General features: G+C 42.7%; 1 protein-coding gene across 1 annotated transcript in view; it reads right to left on the minus strand.

Moving 5' to 3' along the window:
• Positions 1-16,590, minus strand: part of LOC308160792 (uncharacterized protein) — a gene marked incomplete at both ends in the record, with an annotated part of 85,501 nt that overhangs the window by 49,264 nt on the left and 19,647 nt on the right. Inside the window, 15 exons of the mRNA XM_080534729.1 lie at positions 140-313; positions 498-671; positions 1,404-3,198; positions 3,575-3,797; positions 3,980-4,070; positions 4,223-4,336; positions 8,443-8,462; positions 9,046-9,587; positions 9,797-9,843; positions 9,955-10,128; positions 10,321-10,494; positions 11,185-11,358; positions 11,873-13,658; positions 14,036-14,258; positions 14,441-14,531. Of these exons, the coding sequence (XP_080390855.1) occupies positions 140-313; positions 498-671; positions 1,404-3,198; positions 3,575-3,797; positions 3,980-4,070; positions 4,223-4,336; positions 8,443-8,462; positions 9,046-9,587; positions 9,797-9,843; positions 9,955-10,128; positions 10,321-10,494; positions 11,185-11,358; positions 11,873-13,658; positions 14,036-14,258; positions 14,441-14,531 (5,802 nt within the window). The remainder of the gene's footprint in view (positions 1-139; positions 314-497; positions 672-1,403; positions 3,199-3,574; positions 3,798-3,979; positions 4,071-4,222; positions 4,337-8,442; positions 8,463-9,045; positions 9,588-9,796; positions 9,844-9,954; positions 10,129-10,320; positions 10,495-11,184; positions 11,359-11,872; positions 13,659-14,035; positions 14,259-14,440; positions 14,532-16,590) is intronic.

Consider the following 16,590-nt stretch of genomic DNA (forward strand, 5'->3'; position numbering starts at 1 on the left):
GAAGCTGCAAGCAGAAAAAAAAAAAGAAAAGAAAAAAAAGAAGAACATACAGTGGTTGGATGACACTCACACAATCATGTGGGAAATAGATACTGTGCATTAATGTCATTAATGCGTCCAGCCACATATTCAGCTTTACCTGAGTGTCTGTAGTTTACAGAGTGGATCTTTCTGTAGAGCAGTGAGCAGCGCCAGTCCTGAGTCTCCTGGGTGATTGTAGCTGAGATCCAGCTCTCTCAGGTGGGAGGGGTTAGACCTCAGAGCTGAAGCCAGAGAAGCACAGCCTTCCTCTGGGACTCCACAGAATGACAACCTGGGGAAATAGTGTCACTCCATCTGAATCTGATTGTTCCTCTCTAATGTACATCTTTACAGCTTTAACTCCTCTTAATTAAGCAGTTAAGAGGCTAGACACATTGTATTTAAGTGAAGAACATTCAAACTAGTACATTATAATGGCCCTACATACAATGCTTCTACACCCCAAAAGACCTCACCTCAGTGTCTGTAGTTTACAGTGTGGACTCCCCAGTCCAGCAGAGAGCAGCTTCACCCCCCGGCCACGTAGATCATTATGACTGAGGTCCAGCTCTCTCAGGTGGCAGGAGTCTGAGCTGAGAGCTGAGGCCAACGCTTCACAGCATCTCTCTGTGAGGTGACATCCATTCAGCCTGAATGAGGAATGAATACAAGTCATTGAGAAAAAATGTCACCGCACCTAATTAGGATAAAATGACATTTCCCTCAAAAACCCTTATATGGGCTGTTTTAGGATTTTAACATTTCACTAGACCAATATGTTTTCTAGTCATTTCACTTAGTTTTAAAGCTGAAATCATAATGTTTACATACGTTTCATGCCTTAAAAGATGGATTGAGCTTTCAGTTTGAGATGAGTGGCCTGCTCCTTCCAACTGCACCAACTGTAAACTCACTGGCCAGCTAACTTCTCATCTCTACACTTTAGATAAAATAAAGCTGACAAACTCATTAGCTGAACTGTGAACACAGCTAACCAGCTAGCTATGTTTTACTTAATGTCAGACAAAAAGATTTGATCTGCGGTGTGATTATCCGGGGTACCGCGACTGGATTGCAATTTCTTCTGTTTAATCCGTAAATAATAATAAGTGATCAGCATAAAGTCACTTTGACTCTTGCATGAATTAGTATTGTTTGCTTTGTGTACAATTATATACATAATACATTTTTGTGTGTCAACTAAGTATGAATGAAAAGGAGGCAATCAAGGAATGTGTTGTTACTTTTGCTTGTGATGAAGAGGTTTTCTTTGTATTTTTCATCAAGCAGCCTACTCACTAATTACTATTCTACAATGCATTTTCATAAGCCTGATCGTCTTAATTTACGTTTAATTAGAGTAATTTTGTCCATCTACTTACAGTGCCGTCTTAGAGGCTGTGAGCACTGGCAGCAGCCTCAGAAGACCCTCCTCTGATCTGGAGTATTTCTTCAGGTCAAACACATCCAGCTCCTCTTCTGAAGTCAGCAACACAAAGACCAGAGCTGACCACTGTGCAGGTGAGAGTTGGGCTTCTGAGAGACGTCCTGAGCTCAGGTAGCTTTGGATCTCCTCCACTAGAGAATGGTCATTCATCTCATTCAGACAGTGGAACAGATTGATGCACCTCTCTGGAGAGGGATTCTCCCTGATCTTCTTCTTGATGTACTTGACTGTTTCCTTATTGGTCTGTGAGCTGCTTCCTGTCTGTGTCAGAAGGCCTCGTAGGAGATTCTGATTGGACTCCAGTGAGAGGCCCAGGAGGAAGCGCAGGAACAAGTCCAGGTGTCCATTCTCACTCTGTAAGGCCATGTCCACTGCACTCTTGTGTAAGTCGACTAGAGGCTTGCGTGTAAGTGATGACCATAGCTTCCAGTGTGAGGATTTCTGTTTGACCAGTGAATTCTCATTGCTGTTGTTGAATGTGAGGAACACATATAAAGCAGCTAGAAACTCCTGGATGCTCAGATGCACAAAGCTGAACACGTTGTGCAGCCCACACTCCTCTCTGAAGATCTGAGTGCACACTCCCGAGTACACTGAGGCTTCTCTGACGTCAATGCCACACTCTCTCAGGTCTTCCTCATAGAAAATCAGATTGCCCTTTTCCAGCTGTTTGAAGGCCAGTTTTCCCAGTGACAGAATTAGCTCTTTATCCCAGTGTGGATCTCTGTCATGGACTCCAAGGTACTTCACATTCCTCTGTTTGGTCTGAAACACCAGGAAGTGTGTGTACATCTGTGTCAGAGTCTTGGGCATCTCTCCTCTCTCTGATCCACCCAACAGTCTCTCCAGAACATCAGCTGAGAGCCAACAGAACACTGGTATGTGGCACATGATGTGGAGGCTTCTTGATGACTTCATGTGTGTGTTGATTCTGCTGGCCAGGTTCTCATCACTGATTCTCTTCCTGAAGTACTCCTCCTTCTGTGGGTCGTTGAACCCTCGTACCTCCGTCACCCGGTCAACACACTCAGGAGGGATCTGATTGGCTGCTGCAGGACGGGAGGTTATCCAGATGAGAGCAGAGGGAAGCAGATTCCCCTTGATGAGGTTTGTCAGCAGCACGTCCACTGAGGTTGACTCTGTGGCATCACAACATGTCTCGTTGTTCTGGAAGTCTAGAGGAAGTCGACACTCATCCAGACCATCAAAGATGAACAGAACTTTATACTTGTCAAAGTTGGTGATTCCTGATTCTTTTATTTCAATGAAGAAATGACCAAGAAGTTCATTCAAACTGCGTTTCTTCTCTTTCATTAAATTCAGCTCACGAAAAGGAAGTGGAAATATGAACTGGACATCCTGATTGGTTTCTCCTTCAGCCCATCCCGTAATGACCTTCTGAGTAGAGACTGTTTTTCCAATACCAGCGACTCCCTTTGTCAGCACACTTCTGTTTGGTTTGTCTTGTCCAGGTAAAGGCTTGAAGATGTCGGTGCATTTGATTGGTGTCTCCTGCATTGCTGGTCTCCTGGATGCTGTCTCAATCTGTCTGACCTCATGTTCATTATTGACCTCTCCACTTCCTCCCTCTGTGATGTAGACCTCTGTGTAGACCTTATCGAGAAGTATTGGCTTGCCTTGCTCAGCTATTCCCTCAAACACACACTGAAACTTCTTCTTCAGGGTGGACTTGAGTTCATGTTGGCACACCACAGCGAGCTCATCTGAATGTCAAAAAGATTAACAAGATATTTGTGGCACACTTTACATTAAGTTGACCCAATACCTGCAGTAACTGTTATTACATTGTTTAAATACATTCGTTTTTAATAAACAAGTTGTTATATAGTAATTAATTACATAGTATGTAGTGTAGTTGAAAGATATAGGAAACTGTCCAAACCTGTTACTATGCAATTATACACAAACAACCAAATGTTGTTACTGCTGTAATTACAGAGATACTAAGTTATAGAGGCAACACAATATAAAGATTGACCAAATAGGGATATACAGTACATAGTAATTACAGTTAGTGGTGTTTATATTTCCAATAATATTTCAGCCCAGTAACACTTCTCTGTGAAAACATATGAGGTCTCTTACGTTTCTCCAGTGTGTCAGCGAACTCCTTCTGGTTCATGTTCCTCAGGACGTGCAGTGTGATCTTCAGAGCCCCCTCTCTGGCACTGCTCTCCTGCTTCTCTTCTTCGACATCTTCCTCTTTCTCCCCCTCACTCTCAAGGCACTCTGGGTAGTTTTGAGAAATAAGCCTCTTGAACCTCTTCAGCTGATTTCTCACTAAAGTGATGACATTGTCTTCAAGCAACTGAAACATTTAGATTAAAAAGGAGGAGTGAGATAGTTAATAATAGGTAAACCTTTACACCCAGTATAGAGACTGAATACAAACATCACATCACTTGACTTTGGCATGCAATTGAATCAAGAAAAAAAAAACTTTTGTTATTACTTAGCCATGTTCCTTGTCATACTTTCTCTTTAGCTCACCGTGAATATGGAGGCCAGTTCACTTTGACGCTGGACAGACTGACCACTGGGAATCTCTGACTCTGGTCTCTCCACCTGGTCACTGGGGATTCTGGGTAAAAACAACAAATAAGCAGATGTCTTTATCCAGAGAAGTGTGAATGAGGCCCAGTTTCCCAAATAGAATAAGTTAAGAGTGTATACCATTACTGAATGTTATTGGCAGCGTCAAAGACCACTATGGTGATTAAACCTCAAACTGACCTTTGACCAGAACGAGGGGGTCTTTCTCTGAAGTGTGTTGGAAGATTCATAGAGTTGTCACTCTTCATGGACACACAGCTGGGTACAGGTGAGGCTGGTCTCTCCTGCTGGACCCTGGATAACAAGGTAGAGTTGTGTTTTAAATATACCATATGAGCAGAGCTCCTAGAGTCAGTTACACAGGAGAGTTCTATTGTGAAGGACAGAGTGTTAATGAACCTGTCTTTGTTTCATTCAGGTGATCCCCATTATGATGGAGGGTTGGGGTGCGCTGGGAGGAGGAGAGTGGGGACGGTGTGGCCAGTCCAAATTAATATATTTGTATTGTAAGAAGCTTTTAGGTGTTTAGTGGCCATCTCCCTCCAGGATCCACTCTCCTCCTCCGTGGACAAGCCTTCTAGTGAGAGTTGCAACCCGGTCTGTTGCTACAGTACGCATTCAACTATAGTATATCTACTTTAATAAGTCTAACATTAATCTGGTTATGAATGAAGCCGCTATCATCAACATCATCATCATCATCATCATAAATATTCTCCAGAGACTCTTCTCTTACCCCATGGCTTCAACATCCCCAAAGAGACTCATTTTAGAGGCAGTGGTCCCCTCCTCTCTCTCCCCAGAGAGACTCATTTTAGAGGCAGTGGTCCCCTCCTCTCTCTCCCCAGAGAGACTCATTCTAGCAGCAGTGGTCCCCGCATCTCTCTTCTCTCCTCAAATGACCTCTTGCTATAAACAAAGGAGACAAAAGTTAAAAACAGTGAAGTGAGAAACCACAGTATGGGGCTTAACAGAGGGAGGAAAGGGACATGAATGCTGCTGACACTGTATACAGTATCTCTCTCTCTCCTGAAGCTAACAAGGGATACTTACAATGTCTCTGTCTGCCTGTCTGTCTGACGCTCTTCTTCTTTGTATGAACCTGTTTGTCTACTGATGCACCTCCTACTTCTGTCAAGCTTCTGTGCAGTTCACTCTCTTTCCTGATGAACCAATTTCTCTCTCTCTCTCTCTCTCTCTCCCCACATTAGAACATAACTCTCTCTCTCTCCCCACATTAGAACATAACTCTCTCTCTCTCTCTCTCTCTCTCTCTCTCTCCCCACATTAGAACATAACTCTCTCTCTCTCTCTCTCTCTCTCTCTCTCTCTCTCTCTCTCTCCCCTCCCGGTTTGATTTCCCTGTAAGATAAGAAGCCAGATTGTATCACCCACATCAGCGTAGCTCCGGTGAGACTGAGTGTGTACATTCCTGTGTCCATCACTGTTCAGAGAATGAGGAAGGTAGCTCTACTAAAATGTGGATCTTTTAGTTGGATCTTCACTTACAGATTGAATAAATGTCAAATGAAATCAAAGATAAAAGTTAACTTCCATTACACAACCCAATCTTTATGTAAACAAAATAAAACATGTATTCATTTACCAGGGACAGTGCACATTAATCAACAAATCAGTTTCCACATCAATGTAAATGTGCCAGAGTTAGCTCATGACCTAATTCTTATCTGTAGTTCCATACAGATAGCAACATACAGTAAGCCAACAAATTGACCCTTCATATGGGAGTGTATTCAACACTCACAGTCTTTCTGTCAGTCTTACAGCTCTGTTGATTGGTCAATAGTGACCTGTGTAAAAACTGTTGACTAGTCTAGACAGTCATTAGGGTGCAAGCCCACACAGTGGGCATCGCCCTATTGTAACTGTTGGTTATTCAGCCCTGTTCTGTTTTCATGAAAAATGGCCATGACTTCCTCAAATATTGGTAACTTTTGCTTTTTGGCAGGCACCTGTAGGACCCAGTCAACACCAATTCTGAAGCCAAAATTCCAGAAGGGGGCGCTAGAACCACATGTTGAATTCTTCAACATTGTGAGGCTGTAACTTTTGAACGGTTTGTCCGAGAGACGCTGACCTGCCTCCTCAAGACAAACATATAAAACGCTATAAAACTGAAAAGACGGCTATTCTGCTATTCATCGACATGAAGCTTTACCTCTAAGTAAGTATGTCAGAAAATGATCACGCTACATGGTAAATAATCAGCACCTTAACTCAGGAAAATTGCAAATGAATGTGAAACTTGGTGAGCGTCAAGACAAATGTGTACCACATTCCAACATGATCGGATGAAAAACATGACACTCAATTATCTGCATTTCCAGTTATTTTTAACCACTTCTTATCGGTCATTTTTAACATTTTACTTTTTATGAAACGCAAATATGATTGAAAAAACTGAAATTGTTACATAGTATGCTTGTACCAGTCCCTGCAAAGGTTAGGACAAGTTCATACATGATCATACAAAATACACAGCATCATGCTAATTAATATGTACCATAAATGATGACATATACAAATTGGGCTGTGTCAGTCATTGTTAGCCTAATAAATCTCTTGCACCCTTAAGTGCTTGCCGCTATATTTCTTATCTATTATTATGTAGGGCCTCATGTAGTTGAACCTACTAGATCACAGTCATATGGACAAAACCAGGTTGAGGCTTCATTCACAAGCTGGTCACAGAATGCTGGCTAGCGTAATATGTTTGGGCTACATCATTCTGTGAGATGACACAAAGACATGTGAGTTCATCCTAATCTTACTGGACAGTGAAAAACAATGAAAGACAGCAACTTACGGTTGTGGTCTGTCTCCCACCTCAGTGCTCAGCTCTGCTCTCTGTCTCTGTCTTCCTCACTGATGCAGCTCTTCCCTGTATGAACTAGTTAGTCCACATTGTATCACCTCATCACCTGGGGCACTGATGCACCTCCCACTTCTATCAACTTCTCTACAGTTGGTATTTGTTGATGACAATCAAACATATTTCAGACACTCTTCTTCCCTGTATGAACCTGTTTGTCCACATTGTATCACCTTATGATGCACATACAGTATAGGGCACTGATTCACCAGTCTCTGGGGGAGTGATGTTATACTGAATATCAGCACGGCTGTGATTCGGTCGTAGGTACGAGGTACGAGGCCGCACAGAACAGAAAAATAAATATTCACCAACAGTTCTAACAGTTCATGTAACTGACTTGGTCAAGGCCTCCCATTGGCTGTACAACGTGAAGTAGAGAGCTGCGTGTATAGAGGGAGGCCACACCTCCCTCTCCTCTTTCCCCTGTGATGGGCCGAGCTTGTCCTTCCTACTCTGAGTAGGTGCGTACGCCATATCAGCTAGGATAGATTCTCTGAGCTCTTGTGCTTGTTAGCAGTGTCTTCAGTAGACACAACCATAGACACACTACTCTGCACGTGTGACATCATAGTGAAGACATTCCATACTGCAGATATTTTCATATCTGACACACATCAATCAGGATACCTACCACGTGTAACCAGGGCTTCTGGGTCTCCATCCATCTTCCTCATCGTAGATGTTTCATGTCAAGTTGTTCAAGGTCTATTTCTATGATAACTGTTCTACTGTAAAACTCCAGCTCCATGCTGGTTCGAGCCTGTCTGTCTGAAGGCTCCACTGCCTGCAGCTGTGTGATTGCTGAGTGGTTTCAGGTGGGCTGATCACGAGCTGTCCATGGTCCTGCACAGGGCTGCGTTCAGATAGAAATACATCACATAGAACAAGACATGCCTCTCTGACATGTGTAGAGTCATCATGAAGTCACACAGTACTTTGTTTCACAAACACTTTATTGATATTGACACAGTCATCATCATCATCATATTAAAAATGAGGAACTTGACTATAGGGCTAGTTCAGGCTAGTAGACTAGTGCTGCCACTATGGCGCCTCTGTCAGAATGAGAAGGAGGAGGCAGAAGGTGATACTGTTATTGTAATAATTACAACTAAAACACACCATCCTCTCTGACCACCAGACCCAGATCTCTCTGACCACCAGCCCCAGATCTCTCTGACCACCAGCCCCAGATCTCACTGTCTGTCCATTTGGACATCACAAGAGCTACACTGACACACACGAGAAAATATATGTTTATAGAAATATATTCAAAATATGTACATTGGATAGATAGACAGGTACAGAAATACATGGAAAGTGAATTTCAGAACATTTCCACACCTCTGTTTTGTCAGTCTATTGCACTTTATCATACTTTTACACAATGAGCAAATAACCAACTGGTTGTCATCAACTTCTGCAGACAGGATCTGAGGCAGGAGTATAAACCTACACTGACACAGTCCTGAAGACTTTACAGTCAGAGACTCCTCCATCTCACAGGACCTGTACTGCTGCCCTCTAGTGGTCAGTGTGGGACTGACACGACACACAGAGGACACATAGCTACGTAATACAGCATCATAGCTCAAATACCCAATGTGACTAACTCTTATGTACATACACTGCTGCCCTCTAGTGGTCAGAGTGGGACTGATGTAACCAGCAGGGCTCAAACTGGGGACCTCTGCCCTGGATGACCCAAGATTCTGCCATTAACCCAAGAGGACGTCCTTGTGGTCCCAGGAAGACATTTGGGCAGACAGGTCTCAGGCAGGGCTACTCATCACAAGAGCTACACTGATACACTGATACTACACCCTACACACTACACACTGCACCCTAGACACTACACACTGCACAATACACCCTAAACACTACACCCTAAGCACTGCACATAACACCCTACACACTGCACACTAGACACAGGGGAGAACATCTGTACATCCAACATCTCAGGTAAAAAACACACCACTGTCCAAGTGCATGTGTGTAGGATTGATCTTAGTGGAAAATCACAACCTTTGAGTTTGAGTGTATGAAGCTTGATGTGTTTAAGACATCATGTTTGAGCCTTAGGTGTTCAGTGTGATCTCCCTTAGACTAGTTTACACAGGGTCACTGAAGATCTATAGTTCCAAAACCCAAACCCTGGGTAGAGGGGCTCAGTGAATGTGGAGTGGAATGTGTGCAGGAGGGTCAGTGCGTCAGAGGAGACCCTGTAGAAGGACAGAGTGCCGGCCGGCCAGTCCAGATACACTCCTACTCTGTGGGAGCCAGAGTAGGGGACAGGTATGAAAGTTGTCTTATTATTGTGCCTGGCAGAGTAACTGTCAGAGCTGTCAGAGCACCACAGACACCAGGACTTGTCATTGTATCCCAACCCACAGTCATTACCCTTCCCTCTCCTGCTGATTCCTTTATATGTCACTCCTATATCAGCCCTATACTGCCCCCTCCACTCTACCTCCCAGTAACAGCGCCCAGTCAGACCCTGTCGACACAGCACCTGTGGCCAGTACTTAAATCTCTCTGGGTGATCAGGATACGGCTGCTCCTCTCTCCCCTGTGTCAGCTTTCTGTTCTCCTCAGACAGAGAGAGGTTTCTGTGTGCTGTGTTTGGGTCCAGTGTGAGCTCACAGGCATCTGATTGAGAGGGCCAAAATAATAATCAAATCAATACAATTGGATGAATTACAATATTCACAATGTGATACAAGGGATACAATAAAATCACATTAACTAATATTTTTGGTTTACATATGAATACAATACTGATGCTCTGTTTGAACTCTGCTGTATCCTGATTCTTGAGTAATATCACAGTCCTGTTCTCTACAGCGTTGATGACTTACATTTGATCAGCCCAGGTTTGAGCCTGCACTCCCCACCATGGTCCACACTATATCAACCACAGAAGAACATACAGTGGATGACACACTCACAATCATGTGGGAAATAGATACTGTGCATTAATCTCATTGATACGTCCAACCACATATTCAGCCTTTACCTGAGTGTCTGTAGTTTACAGAGTGGATCTTTCTGTACAGCAGAGAGCAGCGCCAGTCCTGAGTCTCCTGGGTGATTGTAACTGAGGTCCAGGTCTCTCAGGTGGGAGGGGTTAGACCTCAGAGCTGAAGCCAGAGAAGCACAGCCTTCCTCTGGGACTCCACAGCCTGACAACCTGGGGAAATAGTGTCACTCCATCTGATGTAAAGAATCTGATTGTTCCTCTCTTATATACATCTTTACAGCTTTAAATCCACTTAATTTAGCAGTTGAAAGGCTAGACAAATTGTATTTATGTGAAGAACATTCAAACTAGTACATTATAATGGCCCTAGATACAATGCTTCTACACCCCAAAAGACCTCACCTCAGTGTCTGTAGTTTACAGTGTGGACTCCCCAGTCCAGCAGAGAGCAGCTTCACCCCCCCGTCACGTAGATCATTATTACTGAGATCCAGCTCTCTCAGGTGGCAGGAGTCTGAGCTGAGAGCTGAGGCCAACGCTTCACAGCATCTCTCTGTGAGGTGACATCCATTCAGCCTGAATGAGGAATACAAATATATACATGTAGCCAAACGATCACTGTGGTGCAAGAATTCATGAGTGAGAGTTATACATGGTGAGCAAGCAACTATGGATACATTTTTAGTCACTGGATTTCTACGTCTGGTATAAGGTATTTGGTAGCTATTGGGTTAGTTGTTTTAACCAAAACAAGCAGAAGAGATTTTGTTAGCATATCAGCCCAATAGAGCTCTCAGGTCTTCTGATGCTGGCTTTCTCTGTGTACCACATGTACAAAATAAGAGATTTGGTGAGGCTGCATTCTCATTTTATGCAACCAAATTGTGGAATGCACTGCCAGTTTACATTAGGGAGGCAACCTCAGCAAATACTTTAAAGTCAAGACTAAAAAAACATATTTTTAATATTGCCTTTAAATGACTAAATTATGATTATATAATTATACTAACCCTAAGCACTTTGAGCTGCAATGTTTGCAGGACAACTGTTACACAAATAAAGGTTAATTATTATGCCACACACACACACACACACACACACACACACACACAATAGTAATTGGAAGATAATGTACATTGTCTGTCTCAATCATTGAACCTTTCTGTATCATCAATTCAAGTATCATTAATTCTATATACGGTAATGATAAAGTAACAGAAACTTTGGAATTACGTGTCTGAAAACAAGAATAGTCTGAGACCTCACCTCAGTGTCTGTAGTTTACAGTGTGGACTCCCCAGTCCAGCAGAGAGCAGCTTCAACTGCCCGTCATGTAGATCATTATGACTGAGGTCCAGCTCTCTCAGGTGGCAGGAGTCTGAGCTGAGAGCTGAGGTCAACGCTTCACAGAATCTCTCTGTGAGGTGACATTCATTCAGCCTGAATGAGGAATATATACAAGTAAAAGTCAGTTTCATTTTAAAAGTTTTGTCTCAGAGAAAGATTATGTGATGTGTTCTATCATTTCCAGTTGCATGTCAGGATATAATGACATTTTCATTAAAAAACCCTTACTTGGGCTGTTTTAGGATTTTAACATTTCACTATACCAATATCTTTTCTAGTCATTTCACTTCGTTTTAAATGCGAAATCATAATGTTTACATAAGTTTCATGCCTTAAAAGATGGATTGAGCTTTCAGTTTGAGATGAGTGGCGTGCTCCTTCCAACTGCACCAACTGTAAACTCACTGGCCAGCTAACTTCTCATCTCCACACTTTATGAAAAGGAGGCAATCAAGGAATGTGTTGCTACTTTTACTTGTGATGAAGAGGTTTTCTTTGTCTTTTTCATCAAGCAGCCTACTCACTAATTACTATTCTACAATGCATTTTCATAACCCTGATCGTCCTAATTTACGTTTAATTAGAGTAATTTTGTCCATCTACTTACAGTGCCGTCTTAGAGGCTGTGACCACTGGAAGCAGCCTCAGAAGACCCTCCTCTGATCTGGAGTATTTCTTCAGGTCAAACACATCCAGCTCTTCTTCTGAAGTCAGCAACACAAAGACCAGAGCTGACCACTGTGCAGGTGAGAGTGAGTCTTCTGAGAGACGTCCTGAGCTCAGGTAGTGTTGGATCTCCTCCACTAGAGAATGGTCATTCAGCTCATTCAGACAGTGGAACAGATTGATGCACCTCTCTGGAGAGGGATTCTCCCTGATCTTCTTCTTCTTGATGTACTTGACTGTTTCCTCATTGGTCTGTGAGCTGCTTCCTGTCTGTGTCAGAAGGCCTCGTAGGAGATTCTGATTGGACTCCAGTGAGAGGCCCAGGAGGAAGCGCAGGAACAGGTCCAGGTGTCCATTCTCACTCTGTAAGGCCAAGTCCACTGCACTCTTGTGTAAGTGAACAAGAGGTTTGAGTGATGACCATAGCTTTAAGAGTGAGGATTTCTGTTTGACCAGTGGATTCTCATTGCTGTTGTTGAATGTGAGGAACACATATAAAGCAGCTAGAAACTCCTGGATGCTCAGATGCACAAAGCTGAACACGTTGTGCAGCCCAAACTCCTCTCTGAAGATCTGAGTGCACACTCCCGAGTACACTGAGGCTTCTGTGACATCAATGCCACAATCTTTCAGGTCTTCCTCATAAAAGATCAGATTGCCCTTTTCCAGCTGTTTGAAGGCCAGTTTTCCTAGTGACAGAATTAGCTCTTTATCCCAGTGTGGATCTCTGTCATGGTCTCCAAGGTACTTCACATTCCTCTGTTTGGTCTGAAATACCAGGAAATGTGTGTACATCTGTGTCAGAGTCTTGGGCATCTCTCCTCTCTCTGATCCACCCAACAGTCTCTCCAGAACATCAGCTGAGAGCCAACAGAACACTGGTATGTGGCACATGATGTGGAGGCTCCTTGATGACTTCATGTGTGTGTTGATTCTGCTGGCCAGGTTCTCATCACTGATTCTCTTCTTGAAGTACTCCTCCTTCTGTGGGTCATTGAACCCTCGTACCTCTGTCACTTGGTCAACACACTCGGGAGGGATCTGATTGGCTGCTGCAGGTCGGGAGGTTATCCAGATGAGAGCAGAGGGAAGCAGATTCCCCTTGATGAGGTTTGTCAGCAGCACGTCCACTGAGGTTGACTCTGTGGCATCACAACATGTCTCGTTGTTCTGGAAGTCTAGAGGAAGTCGACACTCATCCAGACCATCAAAGATGAACAGAACTTTATACTTGTCAAAGTTGGAGATTCCTGATTCTTTTATTTCAATGAAGAAATGACCAAGAAGTTCATTCAAACTGCGTTTCTTCTCTTTCATTAAATTCAGCTCCCGAAAAGGAAGTGGAAATATGAAATGGACATCCTGATTGGCTTCTCCTTCAGCCCAGGCCGTAATTAACTTCTGAGTAGAGACTGTTTTTCCAATGCCAGCGACTCCCTTTGTCAGCACATTTCTGATTGGTTTGTCTTGTCCAGGTAAAGGCTTGAAGATGTCGGTGCATTTGATTGGTGTCTCCTGTGTTGCTGGTCTCCTGGATGCTGTCTCAATCTGTCTGACCTCATGTTCATTACTGACCTCTCCACTTCCTCCCTCTGTGATGTAGACCTCTGTGTAGACCTTATCGAGAAGTATTGGCTTGCCTTGCTCAGCTATTCCCTCAAACACACACTGAAACTTCTTCTTCAGGGTGGACTTGAGTTCATGTTGGCACACCACAGCAAGCTCATCTGATTTACAAAACAATTAACAAAATATTTGTGGCACACTTAACATTAAGTTGACCCAATACCTGCAGTAATTGTAATTACATTTTGTATTAATTAACAAGTTGTTATAGTAATTAATAATATAGTATGTAGTGTAGTTGAATGATATATTACTACTAGGAAAGAACAGTCCGCATCCCATTTGTGTTACTATGCAATTATACACAAACAACCAACCATGTTACTGGAGAAATTAAAGAGATACTAAGTTATAGAGGTAACATAATATAAAGAATGACCAAATAGGGATATAAATAGTAATTACGGGTGATGTTTATATTTCCAATCATATTTCAGCACAGTAACACTTCTCTGTGAAAACATATGAGGTCTCTTACGGTTCTCCAGTGTGTCAGCGAGCTCCTTCTGGTTCATGTTCCTCAGGACGTGCAGTGTGATCTTCAAAGCCCCCTCTCTGGCACTGCTCTCCTGCTTCTCTTCTTCGACATCTTCCTCTTCCTCCCCCTCACTCTCAATGCACTCTGGGTAGTCTTGAGAAATGAGCCTCTTGAACCTCTTCAGCTGATTTCTTACTAAAGTGATGACATTGTCTTCAAGCAACTGAAACATGTAGATCAAAAAGGAGGAGTGAGATAGTTAATAATAGGTAAACCTTCACACCCAGTAGAGAGACTGAATACAAACATCACTTGACTTTGGCATGTAATTGAAACAGGAAAAAAATGACTTTTGCATGGGGATTACTAAGTCATGTTCCATATCATACTTTCTCTTTAGCTCACCTTGAATATGGAGGCCAGTTCACTTTGACGCTGGACAGACTGACCACTGGGAATCTCTGACTCTGGTCTCTTCACCTGGTCACTGGGGATTCTGGGTAAAAACAAGAAATAAGCAGATGTATTTATCCAGAGAAGTGTGAATGAGGCCCAGTTTCCCAAACAGAATAACTTAAGAGTGTATACCACTACTGAATGTTATTGGCAGCCTCATAGACCACTATGAGGATTAAACCTCAAACTAACCTTTGACCAGAAGGAGGAGGTCTTCCTCTGAAGTGTATTGGAAGTATCATAGAGTTGTCACATGGGTGTCATGTGTTCATATGAGTGTGTCTGTGTGCCGTCAGGATATTGAAAAAAAGGAATAAACATCAAATAAACCTTTGACCATAAGGAGGACTTTCTCTGAACCGTATTGGATGATCCATAGAAAGGTCACTCTCCCTGGACACACAGCTGGGTACAGGTGAGGCTGGTCTCTCCTGCTGGACTCTGTCAAAACCACAACATCAGCTTTACTTCTGTAGCCACTCTGTAGATAGGAAAAGTCTTTTGGACAGTCATTAAAGGTGTATTGACAAGTTTCAGATTACTGTTTACTGATTGAGGTGTGAATAAAAACCCATTGTTGTTTTAGGACATTGTAACTAAGTTATTAAAGTTAAACATAGTTTCTGGGTCAGATAAATATTATTTTTTAAAAACTAACATTGGTGGACGGTGTGGTCAGTTCATATTAATATATCTGTATTATAAGTAGCTTTTAGGTGTTTAGTGGCCATCTCCCTCCAGGATCCACTCTCCTCCTCCGTGGACAAGCCTTCAAGTGAGAGTTGCAACACTGTCTGTTGCTACAGTATGCATTGAACTACAGCATATCTACATTACTAAGTCTAACATTTGAAATTCTCTGAGCTCCTAGAGCTGAAGATGATGTGATTATAAGCTGTACAATAAATGATTGTTGCATTGTGGGCCTTACTCCCATAACCCCCTCCTTGATAGTAGAACCTGAGTTCATTATAGTTACCTGAGGACCTCATGAAACCAACAGGTGGCCTAGTCTCACAGTTAGTTCATCACATCCCCATGTTACACCTACCCTTGTTTACTAGTTCCTTGTCTGAAGCATATTGGTTGTCCCATAGAAAGGTCACTCTTCATGGACACACAGCTGGGTACAGGTGAGGCTGGTCTCTCCTGCTGGACTCTGTCAAAACCACAACATCAGCTTTACTTCTGTAGCCACTCTGTAGATATGAAAAGCCTTTTGGACAGTCATTAAAGGCGCATGATTCAGATTACTGTAGACTGACTGAGGTATGATTAGAGGTTAGAGTGGCCGGCTAGCAATCGTAGGTTTGCTGGTTCGATCCCCACCTCAGGAGGGAGCTCTGCCATAACTAAGCTGTTTGACAACAAAATGTCCCCATTGGGGACAATAAAGGTTCATTCATTCATTCATTCATTCATTGCATGTGTCCTTGAGCAAGGCACTTAACCCCTAATTGCTCCAGGTGTGCTGAATATGGCCGACCATGTGCCCAGAGCAAAAAATACCAAATTCTAACAATTGACTGACAAGTTGATTACATGGCAATAAATCAGTACAAAAAGAAAAAAGCTTTTAAAGTTAAACATAGTTCCTGGGTCAGATGAATATTACAAAAAAATTACATTGATGTAGCCGTTCTGGATGAATATATCTGTATTGTAAGTAGCTTTTAGGTGTTTAGTGGCCATCTCCCTCCAGGATCCACTCTCCTCCTCCGTGGACAAGCCTTCTAGTGAGAGCTGCAACACTGTCTGTTGTTACAGTATTAGTTTTAGTTTAGTTTATTTATTTAGCACACAAGAGATTGTGCAAGGAGGGAACGAAGCCCAGAAGGCTTGTACATAGTTCCACTCCCGTCAATATCTATGTTTCAAATAAACATCAAGGAACACTTAATGCATGTCAATAAGAGAAAAGAAACCACAAACAAAATCATATCCATCGGGCAGAAAGGTAGGATAGCACATACAAACACACAACACACAAAAAAAAGAAAACTGAAAATAGATAAAAGGATAGTAAGATTAGTAAAAAAAATAAACATAGATTTCCATCTTGCCCACCTTTCAACGGGAAAAGCACTACAATATAAAAT

The sequence above is a fragment of the Nansenia antarctica genome (assembly GCF_963989245.1).
Source record: "Nansenia antarctica genome assembly, chromosome: 6".
NCBI lineage: Eukaryota > Metazoa > Chordata > Actinopteri > Argentiniformes > Microstomatidae > Nansenia > Nansenia antarctica.